The sequence below is a fragment of the Myotis nattereri genome, assembly GCF_964212035.1.
Source record: "Myotis nattereri genome assembly, chromosome: 18".
NCBI classification, from domain to species: Eukaryota; Metazoa; Chordata; class Mammalia; order Chiroptera; family Vespertilionidae; genus Myotis; species Myotis nattereri.
In genome coordinates this window covers 34,221,983-34,239,437 of record NC_138093.1, presented here as the reverse complement: position 1 = coordinate 34,239,437, position 17,455 = coordinate 34,221,983, and the positions used below count along the sequence as shown (strand labels likewise).

At 37.2% G+C, this 17,455-nt stretch overlaps 1 protein-coding gene across 4 annotated transcripts in view; it reads right to left on the bottom strand.

The window, feature by feature from the left end:
* Positions 1-1,796: 1,796 nt before the first annotated feature.
* The window catches only part of NUCKS1 (nuclear casein kinase and cyclin dependent kinase substrate 1), a 28,881-nt gene continuing 13,222 nt past the window's right edge, over positions 1,797-17,455 (bottom strand). For 2 of the 4 annotated variants that reach the window (XM_081112385.1, XM_081112383.1), the window contains exons 2-7: positions 13,199-13,248; positions 10,426-10,531; positions 6,310-6,365; positions 5,772-5,924; positions 4,881-5,030; positions 1,797-2,861 (exon numbers count right to left, since the gene is read on the bottom strand). In XM_081112385.1, the coding sequence (XP_080968511.1) occupies positions 2,662-2,861; positions 4,881-5,030; positions 5,772-5,924; positions 6,310-6,365; positions 10,426-10,531; positions 13,199-13,248 (715 nt within the window). In that variant the 3' untranslated portion in view covers positions 1,797-2,661. The remainder of the gene's footprint in view (positions 2,862-4,880; positions 5,031-5,771; positions 5,925-6,309; positions 6,366-10,425; positions 10,532-13,198; positions 13,249-17,455) is intronic. The other 2 variants (XM_081112386.1, XM_081112384.1) reach the window with 1 other exon arrangement.

The following is a 17,455-nucleotide window of genomic DNA, read 5'->3' as shown; positions in this document are numbered from 1 at the left end:
GTTGTGTGTGTGTGTGTGTGGAGAGAAGTCTAGAAAAAAAATCGTAAGAACTAGAATGTAGTGTCAGTCAGCATAGCTGCCGAAATCCATGTTTCAGAGGTAAACCTAACAGAGCTAACACAGAGAATTAAGTTAGCACAAACAAGCACCTTCGAGGTTAATGTCCCACTTCCTGAGCACTGCAAACAAGGCCGTGAAAGCTACTGCCATCTCACCATAGGCACGCCAGGGAAAAAGAGGGAGATTAGTCAAGGGTGGTGCCAATGGCCAGCCACTATCAGCTTGTAGCTTGTAACCCAGCCTCACATCACATCAAGCCTGACTATTGAGCACCGGTTTCCAGTTCAGACACCACAGCTACCCTCCTACGTGCATGCATGATTTGAGGGGAAGACTAGAGTGTTTTAAATCAATAAGAAGTGGAGAAAACAAAGGTCATTCAGAGCCTGTCTCTCACTTGGGGACACAGATCCTTTTGTCCAGTCTAGTAGAAATATATATGTTTTTCAATCTCATGAATTAAATTTTAAAAAAGGGATTGCAAACAAAAAGCCCAACCAAATGCACACAAGGAACTTAGAAGACAAAATTACCTCTAAAATATGTGCCTGTATCACATAGATGTTAGTGCAGATTAATATATTAGAGACTGTTACATCAAATACCGAGGCTAAAGGTTTAAAAGACCCCCTCCCCACCACTGATTTTCACAAAACATAATCTAAGAAAGCCCAAATGTTACTAGGAATGTAAGACAAAGTTATAAACCCCTAAGTATAGAAGTGCATGGTGGAAACACTGAGAGGTCTCTTGCTAGAAGAACACACACCTTGTTAAAATTGGGTACCTAAACAAACCCACTAAAGCAAACAGAATAACCTTTAGATAACAATCCAACTGCTATTTATATTCAAGCTTTGCATTTTTGGCCAAGTACTAAAATCTTCAAATTCATTCTTTAACACACAGTGCAACAGCGAAGCGACTGTCACTAGGTGATGTTGTTTTTTTTTAAATCACACAGAATACTTCTTAAAGTGTCTTAATAATCAGAGTAAAACTATTCCTTAAATAACCTTTTGTTCTAGGAACATCTGTAAGAAAGCTATGTTGTCCGAGAGTAAAATATGCTGTAATTAAAAGAAAGAAAATTGAATAAGTAAAATACTGAGGAAGCAAATCTAGATAAAAAGGCAGAGGTTAAATTTCACTGATTTTCAACTTCTCAGCACACTAAGGCCCCTAACCCTTCCTTCCAGAAGCTCATGGTGTCAGGATGTGGAGGATGGAACGCACAGGTCTATCTCCTGACTGCTTCCATAAGGCATGTCAAGTCTGTTAACCGCATGCAGGTCTCCTGAATGCATCCTGTCTCTAGCCCTGCGGAACCCCTTACACTCCAAACAAGCAACATGAGCAGCAAGCAGACACACCAGTAAAAAGAAAAAAAGCAAATTAAACGCGTGGGAGCACCACTTAACACACTCCCATCAAACACAGGACGTGAAGTAGGTGAAGAGACAGAGCCAGGAGAAATCATGTCCTCCAGCAGGGCTGGTAGGCACTGGGGGTGGGTCTGCAGTGGCATCCTACATGGTGGCAGGAAGCCGAGAGATGCACTTCATACCATGGTTCTATGGAGAAATGGGAAGATAAGTGTATGAAAAAGAAAAGTTCTATCTGCAAATAAAAACAGATCACAGTTCATGGAATCTGAATGCACACACATTTATGGCATAAAAGAATTTCAATTGTTCTCATAAAGGAAAAAAAAATCTCAAGTCTTTGTGAACAAGTTTCACATTAACCGGTAGTTTATTTGCTTATAACTAAACATTGTCAGTTTGAGAAGAAATCCACTATGATATATAGATCTTGCCAGTTAAATTCTAGGTTTTGTGTTTTTTTTTACCCTTGGTAAAAATTTATCCAAGAAACAGGATACATATATATTTTAAAACATGAACCATCGGAGAGTAAAATAGGAAATTAAGCGTGATTTAAGTTTTGGCGCTCCTTGTTTTTTCCTTTTCTTTTTTGTAGTAGAATAAAAGGATCACTGGCTCTGAATCTCTTTGAGATAACAAGTGATGAAATTTAAAAAAAAACCCACACTCTACACAAGGTCAGGTTACCCACTCCCTGCCCTGCCCGCAAGGTAAAAAATAAACTTGTATTAGATGACAACTGATTTTTTTTAAGTCCAACTAGAGAAAGAAGCAATCATTTTTAACTAAAATCCTTCTATGTTTTTTGATTACTGTTCAACTTGCTACTGTTTAGCAAAAAGCAACATTTCCATAGTGTTCATCTCAAATCTTATTGCTTTACAACTGTGGTATACCATCCTTTAAAAATAAAAAGATGAAGCAGTCAATCCAGTGATTAATTTGACATGGCTTTCATTGAAAAAGGGAGAGAGAAGAGGGTGGTAGAAAAGAAAAGACCAATAGACAAAAAGGTAAATTAAGCATACAAAGATTTTCTTTAAAAAAAAAATTAAAAAAAGAGGAAGTTATTTTCAACAAAAGGGAAAGAAGCACTGAAAGCCCATGAGTCAAAGCCATAGCCAAAACCATGTTCTATCTTATGTAGTTTTCTTTTTCCTTTTTTTTTTCTTTTCTTTTTTTAAATAAAATCTCTCCCAAACCACCATCACTTTTAATCCTCCCCAGATTGGGCTTCATCTTCGGACCCTTCATCCCCAGACTTCTCGGGCGGAGGGCTGGCAGCGGCTTTCTTCTCTGGAGGGCTTTCCGGCTCCTCATCTTCTTCTTTGGGAGAAGGAGTCTTTTCCTTTGATACCTTTGAAGCTGTGGGGCGACCCACTTTCCCTTTGCCTTTCACAGGACTTGGCGTCACTGAGAAGAAAAACACCAATTTTGGGAAGGGAAGAGAAGAAAATATCTTTATAAAAACTAGCTAGAAACAAGACAATCTACAAGAATAAGATCTATAAAGACAACACTCCCAACTTGCTGGTTTCCAATACTTTTACCAGCACTATAATGTTACGTTAGCAGTAATGCTTATAATATACAGGATACCGTACATCAAGCATGTCAAACTCGCGGGGTTCACAACGAATATTTTTGCAGCCCAGCCAATATAACGGTATGTAAGAAACGCTTTAATAAAAATTCCATAACTTAATTTTTTAATATCCTGTTACACATAATTATTAATAACAAACTACGTTTGCTAATGACTGATTACTATAATCATGTTGCATTGATTTCCCTTAGGTGCCTTACGCGCAAGTGCACCATTTCTCTCCACTAATACTAGCAGCAAATATTTTCGCAGCCGACTGCCATGTCATTAGTCTTGGACTGACGTGTTTGGTGTGTGCAATAAGGAAATATTTTGCTTTCGGAGAACAAGAAAAATAGATTTATTTGCATGATGCTTATTAATTTGTGCAGTTACTCAGTGTCTGGTAAGTTAGTGTTCAAGAAAAAATATTAATTTTTATTAAGATGTTCTATCATTTTATGTTAACTATTACTCATTTATTTCAGCCCTTTGTATTCAGCATGGTCTCTATCGAAATAAACCTAAGCTTCTATGAAAATTGAAGCTTTTTGTTTTTTTGCGGCCCATATAAACTTAAACCTTGTTTATTTGTCCCGTGTTAGTCTTTGAGTTTCATATGCTTGCTATACATCATCCTTAGTGGCTTGTGAACTAAATGGTGCTTAAGTTTAAAAAGTGGGCTAAGAAGATTATGATAACCTGAGTAGAAACTGAAGCTATTAAGTAACTTTTGATAAGTCCAGAAATCCCAACAGTAAGAAGTGATGAGTAAAAGGTTTAAAAATCACCAGTTCCATTAGCCAGAATAAAAAAAAAGTAAATCTAGCCTGGCTGGGGTGGCTCAGTTGGTTCAGTGTTGTCCCATGCATTGAAGGGTTGCTGGTTCGATTCCTAGTCAGGAAGCAAGTAGAAGGCAACCAATCAGGGTTTCTCTCTCGATATTCCCCCCTTTCTCTAAGCATGTCCTCGGGTGAGGATTAAAAAATAACAACAACAACATTAGAAAACAAAGCAAAAGCTCATAATCATATTCTCAACAAAATATAAGTTAAAAAAAAAAAAAAGCAAATTTAGTTTTCTGGTTTAATAATAAACTAGCTCTGATTAGAACATTTGCCAGAAACCGCAAGGCCGCAAGGAACATAAATATGTGGTCAACTGTGGTTTTATTTTGGGAGCACAGAGGATGGTGTAGGATCAAAACACAGAACTTAAATGAATTACTGTAGATGTACATTTCCACAATTTCAAGTCTTTACTAGCTGCTGGAGTTGGGATACTGGTGGGAAAAGGGCAGTAATAGCTGTGTTGACGCAGTATTTCTAACACAGTGCCTGACACATATAGGTCATTCCTAAATCTTGCTTATGTTCAGCCATTTTTAAAGAACAGGGCTAAGCCCAGCCCTTAGTGGCACACCTTAGTGGTTGAGCCTCAACCTACGAACCAGGAGGTCACGGTTCAATTCCCGGTCAGGGCACATGCCCAGGTTGTGGGCTCAGTCCCCAGGGGGAGGCATGCAGGAAACAGCTGATCAATGATTCTCTCTCATCGTTGATGTTTCCCTCTCTCTATCCCTTCCTCTCTGAAATCAATAATACACACACACACACACACACACACACATATGAACAGGGCTAAGCCACCAGACTCTTCGAAAGTCTGGAGTCCTTATTAATAAATGACACTTCTAGGAGTAGAAAACAGAATCCTTTCCAAATTCATTTATTCTTAATTAACTATGTGGCCAATGTCAAGCCTTAATGAAGAATTTCTGTAGAGAAAGTTTATTAGCTCATGACATTTTTCAAAGCAATAATTTAATTTAATTCTGCAGACCTCACCTGTAGCCTTTAGCCTGGGTTTGGGCATTTTCTTTTCTTTTCTCTCAGGTTTGGACTTCTTAACCATCTTTTTGTTTTTCTTTTTTGAACTGCCATAGTCACTATCATCATCATCTTCCATTAGAAAATCTTCATCGCTGCCGGAATCTTCTGAGAGGAAAGAAGAATTTCAACGTCCAACTTAATGTATATATCCTTCCAAGTGAACAAAGGGAGAGAACGCTAAGAATGACTGGAGGATGGGATCTGGGAGTCAAACACTCTTGGACTCTATTTACAGCTATACTACCCGTTTGGTTGGAGTTGTCACTGGCCCCATCTGTAAATTGGGTTTAGCACCACATGAGGGATACATGACTGATTTGGAGAGTAGGTTGAAAACAGGAAGGGATAAAACTTAATCTGAATGAAAACTGAAGCCATCCAGTAACTTTTGGCAATTATATCATTCCCATACAGAGACCAGGGAAATGAAATGGAATCAGCTTAGTGTGTTTGGTCCAACTATGAATAAATGAAACAAGAAAACTATTCACCTGAGTAACCTGTGAAACATCTGAATTCTGTTACTAACACTTTTTGTCAGGGGAGGAGGTCTACACCCTTCTCCACCAGGCCAAAATGCAAATCTTAATCACAACACCTGCCATTATTCCACATGGAACTATTATTCTAACAACTGTTTATTATTTGAATACAAACAATGGACAGCAGTCATGATAATCTTTGAACCTTTACAAAATCAACAGATATCAAAGACCATCATCTCATCTAACAGTGAGTCATTTAAGGGACTGTTTGTAACATCTAGCATCCCCCCACCCCCCACCCCAAAATAATCAAGATCACATACTGCAATCATGACCAAAGCAACAAGCCAACGTTACGCACTCTCCTGGAACTGTGCCTCGTCCTCTTCTTCCTGTTCTTCTTCACTGCCCACATCTTCCAAGAGCATCTCTCTCTGTTTAGAAGCTGCTTTAGAGGCTGCCTGCCGTTGCTGGCGCACATTTTTATGATCTTCCTTTTCATCCTCACTGTCCTCTGCAATATCAAAATTATGATGCACTGATCTAAGAGTTGTGTTTGACGACTACCTTAAAAAAGCCAATGCAAACTAGCTCTGATTAGGAGAATATCTGCCAGAAAACACAAAGCCCAAAAGAAAATAAATGCATGTGGTCAAGTGTGATTTTATTCTGCGAGCAGAGGATGCTGTAAGGATCAATGCCCCACACCCCCCAACAACAAAAAAAACCCACCTTCACAGGTGACTCTAATCCACCCGGATTGAAAAATCACTATGAGCTCTTCAGAGACGGAAGCATCTTTGTAATGCCAATATTTACAACAATGCCAGGCATTACTATAAAACTACTTACTAAAATGTCCACTAAATAAGTACATAAAAAGAAATACTATTTATTACCTGCTGAGTGAGAATCATCCTTCTTGGTCTTCACATCTTTTTCTTCTGAGTCTTCACTACAAGGGGAAGGAATAAGACATTTAAGTTATTAGATCAAAATCTAAGTGAATATAGATCTCTGGTATCTGACTTAAAAACACTGAAGAAAACCTCCTTTATATATAAAATTATAACGATGCTAAGGAGTTTCCATTATTTCCCTACTTTACAGGGATGCTGGTAAGCACAATTTTTATCTACTTTTGGAAAATAGTTTCCAAAAACCCAAAGAGAAAAAGGAAAGCATCTCAACACAGGCTGAAAATCTTTCACCTGTAGATAATGCCTAGTTCAAAAAATATTAAATAAAAAAATTCTGTTGTGCCCTAGCCAGTTTGGCTCAGTGGATAGAGCTTGGCCTGTGGACCAAAAGGTCCTGGGTTCAATTCCGATCAAGGGCACGTACCTTGGTTGCAGGCTGCTCCCTGGTCTGGGCCCTGGTTGGGACTCGTGCAAGAGGCAACCAATTGATGTGTTTCTCTTACATCAATGTTTCTCTCTGTCTTTCCCTCTCTCTTCTACTCTCCTTAAAAATAATGGAAAAATATCCTTGAGTGAGGATTAACAAAAACAAACAAAAATTCTGTTATTAGAGGAAGAATATAAAAATACAATTTTATATAAATTATAATATGCCTTAATATTTATCTAAAACAAAATATTAACTATATATATTTTTTGCCTCTAATATTTCTATACATCAGAAACATGAGCACATGGGTCTGCCTTGTATCCTGGAGAAAATAAAAGTGAGCTCAAGATCACTGCAAAATAAAATTAAAAATTGCAAAGTACAAAGAGCCCAGGCCAGGTGGTTCAGTTGGTTGGAGCATCGTCCCATACACCCAAAGGTTGTGGGTTCGATTTCTGGCTGGGGCACATACGGAGGCAACTGACGTATCTCCCCCCGCACCTTTTTTTAGCCTTGCCAAAACAAGGCCTCCAAAAATTAGGTTGCCTCCCAAAAAAAAATGGGGGGGTGAGAGAGAGCGAGAGAGAGAGAGAGAGAGAGAGAGAGAGAGAGAGAGAGAGAGAGAGAATGACTGATGTATCTCGATGTTTCACTTTCTGTCCCTTCCCTCTCTCTCTAAAATCAATAAAAAGATATCGTCTGGTGAGGATTTTTAAAAAAGCTCAGTGAAAAGTTTTATAAAACAATTTTAAAGTCACAAAAATGCACATTTTATGTCCTCACAAATTTTAGCTCAGGAATATGGGTTTTAGTGTCCTGTCTTTGTCATTAACTAGTTTTATGATCTCAAGAAAATCACTCGGTACTCTACAGTGCTGAAATTTTATGATTCTATGAGAAATTCTGACAAACAAAGACAAAAAGTCATACATAAGCTTTTCTTTCTTAAATAGCAGGTCTTGCAAATCTCTTTTGATATTTCCCATAGTCTAGACCACATTCAAAAGACAAGCTACCGAACCCAAGATTCCTAAGCAAAGAGAAAAAACAAACATATTTCTTTATTAAAGCAATCTGATCCAAGAAACACTAATTCTGAAACCTGTGATTTTTCTATATAAATGTTTTTATGCAAAATAAGCATTTAATCTCCAAGTCTATGACAACGATAATTAAGTCACTTTTCTCTAGTTCTTTTATTATTGAGTTTATAGAAACCATTGATCCTTGAGTCCCATTAGAGCAAAGCCAAGTAAAAGCTAAACTTTTACATAGAGACCAATAGAAAAATCAACACAATATGGTCTGAGGGGCCCTACCCAGTTGGGCTCAGTGGATAAAGTGTTGACTTGTGGACTGAAGGGTCCCGGGTTCAATTCCAGTCAAGGGCACATGCCCAGGTTGTGGGCTCAATCCCCAGTGTGGGGCATGCAGGGGGTAGCCAATCAATGATTCTCTCTCATCACTGATGTTTCTCTCTCTCCTCCCTTCCTCTCTGAAATCAATAAAAATATATTTTAAAAAATATATATATAGTCCTAGGGAATAAACATATAAGTCACTTAATACAAATGGCAATCAGACCTGTATTTATTTCAACCACTCCTGACATTGGAGAGAATACTAAATGACTACAACAACAAAAATTTAGGCTATATATTAATTACATCGAAGGGACATAGTAACAGGCTGCAAAAAAGCTCAGCTCCCGCTGGTTTGGCTCAGTGGACAGAGCATTGGCCTGCGGACTGAAGGGTCCTGGGTTTGATTCCGGTCAAGGGCATATGTTGGGGTTACGGGTTCGATCTCCAGCAGTGGTATGCAGGAGGCAGCCAATCAATGGTTCTCTCTCATCACTGATGTTTCTATCTCTATCTCTCCCTCCCCCTTTGAAATCAATAAAAATGTATTTTAAAAGAAAAAAGCTTATTCCTTTGGAGAAATACAATCAATATAATAAAAGATAGCCCTAACCGGTTTGGCTCAGTGGATAGAGCGTCGTCCTACGGACTGAAGGGTCCCAAGTTCGATTCTGGTCAAGGGCATGTACCTTGGTTGCGGGCACATCCCCAGTGGGGAGTGTGCAGGAGGCAGCTGATCGGTGTTTCTCTCTCATCGATGTTTCTAACTCTCTATCACTCTCCCTTCCTCTCTGTAAAAAATCAATAAAAAAAAAAATTAAAAATAAAAATACATATAATAAAAGATAGCTCTAAATTAGGCTGCCACATAAAACAGGATTAGAGAGATATACTATGAAACTATGGAAGACTTGTTTCCCCGCAGTGCAACTGTCTTATTTTTCCTCAAAATCAAATTTCTGAAATTCTCCAGAAAAGGAAATATTAGATGTTAGCAATGCAAGCAAACATAAAATACTAGGTAAATGTATATACATAGTATCGTTATTCTTGCAAATTTAGCATCCTGTAAATTCAGAATGGGAAGACTTCTGCCTATGGCTTTATTATAGTGACTTTAGGCTTGACGGTAAATATCTTTGAATAACTAGGTTAAAAAATAGACTCCGGAGTCCAATAAACATGGTTTCAAAACCTGTTGGTCCAAAAACAAAAACTAAACAAACAAAACCCTTTGTTGGCCCATTTGCAGGGTAACCTTGGACAAATCATTGAACCCCGCCGCTTAAGTTAACACATTGTATGCGGGAAATGTGTTTACACATTTTACGTATTTATACGTTCTACCAGTGTAGTAGAGCGCGGGACACATATTAATACGTTTTTTATAGACTAGTGGTAGAATGTGGGTAACGTATAAATACGTAAACTAAAGTTATCGTAATTTTACTGAACGTTGCCATTTGCGCAAAAAATTAGCAAAAATGGCCCGCGCCACCTGTTAGCGCGCGATAAAAACTACCCGCAAACAATGTGTTAATATTACTTTGCCTAATCAGAGGTGTTGTGAAAATTAAATGATAATAAATATAAATTAGCACATAATAGAGACTAACACATGACAATCATCAACGGTAGCTATCATCATCACCATCATCAAGGAATTCTTGCCACAGTGAGTATGAGAATGTATGTGTATACTTATAAGAACAGAGGAGAAAGCTACAGCATCCTGGTCTCATCACGCAATTTTAGTTAAAATTACAACTCATCTGAACTCATTTATAAAACTAAGGGAAGGGAAGCGGTCCCAAATTATTATATTATCTAAATAAAGGAGGATTATAGTCAGTAAAACTCGGCAGGCTATATACACTTTAAATTCTGTAAGCTTTAGTTATGATTCTACCAGTGATTTGTGACTGAATGTGAAAGGTCACTCATTCTTTGCTATTACTACAATGAAAATGTCAATACTAACCTTAGGTAACAAATTATATACTTAAAACAATCTTTCTGCTATATTCAGAGGTCTAAACGCAGACATTCCCGGAGACCACCTTGGATTCCAGATTGAGTTCAAACAAGCCACGTGTCAATGTCTAGACAGAAGCCCTGCCTAAGTTAAGATAAAATATGCAAAAATAATATTAAGCGAACCCGCAAGTGCCTTCCCAAAAGAAATGAAGATTCTCCAAATTTAGAGATCAGAAATTACCCTATCAGAGTGGCTGACAGAGTAATCAGGAACAAATTAACAATGCTTCTTGCCAAAAACAAAACAAAACAAAAACAATGCTTTACCTATCTTCCTGTGAATTCTTTCCAGATCGCCTTTTACTTTTAGCTTCTCGTGGAGATGATCGAATTTTCTTAGCTGGAGGACCCGAATCTCTTCCATAATCTTCATCTACACAGCATTTTTCAAAAATCAATAAACTATATTATGATTTGTACTTGTAGAAATTACCACTGCATTTTCTTAGATAATTATCTCTCATGCTATTTAAATAATGAGGGGCAAGATTTTCCAAATAATTATTTTTTCATTAAAAAATAAAATAGCCTGGCAGGTGTGGCTCAGTGGTTGAGCGTAGATCAATGAACCAGAAGTTCACGGTTCACATGCCCAGATCGAGGGCCCAAACCCTGGTGTAGGCCATGAAGGAGGCAGCTGATCAATGATTCTCTTTCATCATTAATGTTTCTATCTCTCTCTCCCTTCCTCTCTGAAATCAATTTAAAAAACATACACACACACACACACATATTTTAAAAATAAATAAAATTCTTCTTTCCCAGTCTCACCACCTTATCATTTCCATTTCTGTATATTACCCTCTAGTCCTCATGTGTATGTTTTAATATATCCTTAGCCAAATATCTCATCATTTGTATATCTTACCCTTTTTATTAAAGATTTTCCCATACCTTTATATTTATTTGAAAACTATTATAGTAATATAAGCATTTTAGAATGTAAAGAACCCATGATTCTACAATGCTAATACAATTCCTGCTATCAAGTAAATTACTTTTAAATTAAAGTAATAACTATAGTATATTCTGGCACTTAAGAAAAATACCTCCAATTTCTTCCTTTTTAAAAAAATGTGATTTAGCCCAACTGGCATGGCTCAGTGATTGAGTGTTGACTTATAATCAGGAGGTCACAGTTCTATTCCCAATTAGGGCACATGCATGGGTTGCAGGCTTAATCCCCAGTAGGGGGCGTGCAGGAGGCAGCCAATCAATGATTCTCTTTCATCATTGATGTTTCCATCCCTCCCTCCCTTCCTCTCTGAAATCAATAAAAATATTTTTAAAATTTTGATCTTAGAGAGAGTGGAAGAAAGGGAGAGAGAACCATCGGTTTGTTGTTCCACTTATTTATGCAAAATAACTTCAGTTTCAAAAACCCTATTAAAGAAAATTACCCCACCTTAAAAGGTGATTATTTCCAAATGTGTTTACTACATCATTATACACGGAGCTTCAGCAATTATTAAAAAGTTGGCTACATTATAAATTCCATTATGGAATATCATAAAACCATTAATAGGAACTTTTCAAGTAACTTCTAATAACAGGAGGCAGATACTAAGTAGGGGTGGTATAATAAGTAAGTGTGATATGGTAAAGGGAGAGAACCCAAAAATCCCACAGCAAGACTTCAACTAGATTTTTAAAGGGGTCGGTGTGGCTCAGTGGTTGAGCATTGACCCATCCAACAGGTCTCTGGTTCGATTCCTGGTCAGGATACGATGCCTGGGTTGCTGGATCAATCCCCAGCAAGCATGGTTCAATGGCAGGAGGCAGCCAGTCAATAATTTTTCTCTCTTATCCATGTCTCATTCTCTCCCTCTTCCTTCCTCTCTCTCAAATATCAATAAAAACATTTAAGCGGAAAAAGTCAAAACCTTTTTCAACAAATGGTTAAAATGGCCATTTGCTGGCTAATGGATCTTGAGTAATATCTTTGCTTCAGTTGCGGTATCTGCAAAATGGAAATAGTAATATATATCCTATTTTAATAGCATTGTTCTGGGATTAAATTTATAAATGCAAACATTCAGCAAGCATTTAATAACTAGTTAACTGCTACGCATCCAAAAACGCTTTTATCTTGCTTGCGTCTATAGACACTTATGGCGTACAAAGGTGTAAATGTTAGTATTCCCTGAGAGGCTGGATTATGTGGGGTTTTTTTAAAAAAAACAACAACAAAAAACTCTTCCTTATGCATTTTTTAAGTTTTCCCAAAGTGCACATATTATCTTTATATAAAGTAAAATTAGATTTAAAAAAAGAAAAAAATAGTAGATGCATCTGGAAAATAATAAAATTAGAAACATCTTATTCTTCTTTTAAAATATATTTTTATTGATTTTTTACAGAGAGGAAAGGAGAGAGAGAGAGAGAGAGAGAGCTAGAAACATCAATGAGAGAGAGAGAGAAACATTGATCAGCTGCCTCCTGCACACCTCCCACTGGGGATGTGCCCGCAACCAAGTTACATGCCCTTGACCGGAATCGAACCTGGGACCTTTCAGTCCGCAGGCCGATGCTCTATCCACTGAGCCAAACCGGTCAGGGCAGAAACATCATATTCTATAGAAACCTGTTCTGGCTAAGATTTAAGATACACTACTCATTCTATAATGAGTCAGTTCACAAATCAAAGTTGTTTCACAAAATACTCTCATCTTACTTTATTACACAAAAACGAAAATACTCTCTATTAAAAGGTACAAGTTTAAAATGGGATTATAGCAGGATACATTAACTAATAAAATAAACACTGCATGAGAATTATTGCACACTTAAACTTTGGACTGCAAAACCAAGAAAAAATTATTTAATGTTTACATGAGTAATTTACTAAGGAAAACTTAAAATCCATGCAAGTTCAAGGTTTATTTTGGGTGACACAGATCTTAATGTAATTTAGATACATAAATAGTCTAAATATGAAAAATTAAAAACTTATTCCAAAAGCCTTATAAAAAGTACATAAACTAGTGATTCTTCCACTACTAGGGTTCAACTCATAATTTATTGAAATCACAAAACTTACCAGCATCATCAGATTCCTGAAACTGTGAATAATCAACGACCTTCCTATTTCTGTAGAAAAAAAAATTCTAATTAAGATAATAAAAATGTAGGACTTTCCAAGATATTAGCATACACATTTCTTTTTCCTAAAACAATTAGAACTATATCTCTGAAAAAAATTTCTCAACAAATTTCCATCTCATCCAAAAGACTTCATATATATTTTTTTGTTTTTATTAATTGATTTTAGAAAGAGAGAGGAAGGGGGTGGGGGAGAGAAACATGGACTTATTGTTCCACTTATTTATATATTCACTGATTGATTTTTTGTATATGTCCTGACCAAGGATTGAACCCAAAACTTGGACATATAGGATGCTCTAACCAACTGAGCTACCTGGCCAGGACATAAATGTTTTTCTTACTGCTATATACACGTATGTATGTATACCTGATAAACAAGGTTATTAATGAGTTTTTTCAAGATGAAGTGATTTTTAAATACTATAATACAATTACATTATAAGATATAAATCCTAGTGACAGTAAGTTTTAAGCCTTATGAAGGGGAAGAAAAAAATGGACTCATTCAAGATTTTTATAATCTCAAACAAACCTTAATTTGTATTTCCCTACTTTATATACAGAGTGGGGCAAAAGTAGGTTTACAGTTGTGAATACTCAATACAGTCTATTATTTACAGTGTATTTACAGTGTATTATTATTTTCCATACAAACAATTGTAAACCAACTTTCATTCCACTCTGTCTAAAAGTGTCCATGTAAATATCCAGATAGCCTGGCTTTCAGAGAGCCTTAGAGGCACTGTAACTAAATGATACTGAACAAGTGACCCGAAAAGATTAAGAGAAACAAACCACCAACACTGAGGAGAGGGTTTTATAATAAAGATTAAGACACCACTTAAATTCAAAGACAGGATGGTCAGAATCCAAGGACTGGTAGAACTACTATATAATATGCAAAAATGACAGGCGTAGGAATGAATTCTGAGAACATACTTGGAGTGATGTTCAATGGTATAGACCAGCCATGGGCAAACTACAGCCCGCGGGCCGGCCCGTTTGAAATGAATAAAACTAAAAAGACCATACCCTTTTATGTAATGATGTTTACTTTGAATTTATATTAGTTCACACAAACACTCCATCCAGCCCTCCGGTCCAGTTTAAGAACCCATTGTGGCCCTCGAGTCAAAAAGTTTGCCCACCCCTGGTATAGACACACGCTTGGCTTTAGAGAAAAAAGAAAGGCTCTTAAGGAATGTTGCCTTTTGTTTTTCTTTATTCTACCAACAATGAACCTTCTCAATTTACTGCCTCAATGGGTCAAGATGCAAAATTTAAAAATATGTTCCAATTACAGTTGAGCCTTTGAAGTGCATGAGTCCACTTATAACATTTTTTATCTTCTAAACAGATGACATAAATTTACTGTATTAATAAATATAGTACAGTGCTGTAAATGTATTTTCTCTTCCTTACTATTTTAATAATATCTTTCTCTAGCTTACAAAAATCACATGATTATAGCAATAGATGCAGAATAAGCATTTGACAAAATTCAACACCCATTTTTGATAAAAATTCTCAGCAAAGTGGGAATAGAGGGAGCATACCTCAACATAATAAAGACCATATATGACGAAACTACAGCCAACATTATACTCAATGGGAAAAGCTAAAACCATTTCCTCTAAGAACAGGAACAAGACAGGGATGTGCACTTTCACCACTCTTATTCAACATAGTACCGGAAGTCCTAGTCACAGCAATCAGACAAGAAGAAATAAAAGGCATCCAAATAGAAAATGAGGAAATAAAACACTCATTATTTGCAATGACATAATATTGTACATAGAAAACCCTAAAGACCCCATCAAAAAACTACTAGATTTAATAAATGAATTTGGCAATGCAGTAGGATACAAAATCAACACCCAAAAATCGATGGCTTTTTAATACACCAATAATGAATTCTCAGAAAGAGAAACTAAACAAGCAATCCCATTTATCATTGCAACAAAAAAAGTAAAATACTTAGGAATAAACTTAACCAAGGAAGTAAAAGACTTGTACTTGGAAAATTACAATACAGGACATTGGAAAAAGAGATTGAGGAAGATATAAACAAGGGGAAGAATATACCATGTTCATGGAGAGAATTAACATCATTAAAATGTCCATACCGCCCAAAACAATCTATAGATTCAATGAAATCCCTAATAAAATACCAACAGCATATTTCACAGATCTAGAACAAATACTCCAAAAATTTAAATGGAACCAAAGAAAGACTCTAAATAGCCCCAGCAATCTTGAGAAAGAAGAACAAAGTTGGAGGGATCATAATACCGGATATCAAGTTATACTACAAAGCCCCGCAATCTAAACAGCCTAGTAACTGCACAAGAACAGGCATATAGATCAATGGAACAAAACAGAGACCCCCAAAATAGACCCAAGCCATTATGCTCAATTAATATTTGTCAAAGGAAGCAAAAGCATAAAATGGAGTCAAGAGAGTCCTTCAATAAGTGGTGTTGGGTAAATTGGACAGACGGGAAAAAAATGAAGCTAGACTACCAACTTAGACCATACACTCAAAATGGATATAAGACTTAAATTTAAATTAAGTTGTGAAACCATAAAAATCCTAGAAGAAACTATAGGCAGCAAAATCTCAGACATCTCTCATAGCAATATGTTTACAGATACATAATGGGACTACATCAAAATAATAAGCTTCTGCACAACAAAAGAAACCATCAACAAAACTGTTTGGCTCAGTGGATAGAGAGCAGCTGCCTGCAGACTGAAGGGTCCCAGGTTCAATTCCAGTCAAGACACATTTTTGGGATTGCAGGCTTGATCCCCAGTAGGGGGCGTGCAGGAGGCAGCCGATGAATGGTTCTCTCTTATCATTGATGTTTCTATCTTTCTCTCCATCTCCCCTCCTCTCTGAAATCAATTTTAAAAAATGCTCAATTAAAAGAAAAACAAAAATGACGGAAGAACTTATTTGGCAATGATACATCTGATAAAGGGTTAATGTCCAAAACATATAAGGAAATGGGCATACAACTTAACAAAAGGAAAGGATCTAAATAGACTTCTCCAAAGTAGACATACAGATGGCCAAGAGACATACAAAAACTAGAGGTTCAGTGCACAAAATTGGGCATGGGTAGGGTCCCTAGGCCAGTGATGGCGAACCTATGACACGCGTGTCAGAGGTGACACGCGAACTCATTTTTTTGGTTGATTTTTCTTTGTTAATGGTATTTAAATATATAAAATAAATATCAAAAATATAAGTCTTTGTTTTACTATGGTTGCAAATATCAAAAAATTTCCATATGTGACACGGCACCAGAGCTAAGTTAGGGTTTTTCAAAATGTTGACATGCCGAGCTCAAAAGGTTCGCCATCATTGCCCTAGGCCTAGCCTGCGATCAGGGCCATCTTCTGCCCACTTGTCAGTCCCCAGTCCTGCTCCGCTGCCACCCACCCCAGTTCCCCATTTGCCACCCAGCAATCGGAGCCTGCGGGCGAGGGGGAGGGACCAAGAGGTCTGCCTTCCGCCTGCTCACCAGTCCCCAGTCCCACCACGGTTCCCCATGGTTCCCTGTTCGCCATCCAGCGATCGGAGCCTGCAGGCCAGGGGAAGGGACCAAGAAGTGGTAAATGCACCTCATAGCAACCGGTCTATTGGTCGTTCTGGTCATTACGCCATTATGGTTGCTGGCCTTTTATAATATAGGATGCTCAGTCACTGATCATCAGGAAGATGCAAATTAAAACAACAATGAGGTATCACCTCACATCTGTCAGAATGGCTACCATCAACAAATGACAAGTGCTGGTGAGGATGTGAAAAAAAGGGAACCCTGCTAGTGGGAATGCAGACTGGTGCAACCATTATGGAAAACAGTATGGAGTTTCCTCAAAAGATTAAATATGGAACTGCCATTTGACTCAGTGATCCCACTTCTGGGAATATATTCTAAGAAATCTGAAACATCAATCAGAAAGAATGTATGCACCCCTATGTTCATAGCAGCACACTTTACAACAGCTAATATCTGGAAACAGCCCAAATGTCCATCAGTAGGTGAGTGGATAAAGAAGCTATGGTTAAAAAAAAATAGCTGTGGTACATTTATATCATGGAATATTATGCAGCAGTAAATAAGAAGGATCTCTTACCCTTCGAGACAACATAGAGAGACCTGGAGAGTATTATGCTAAGCAC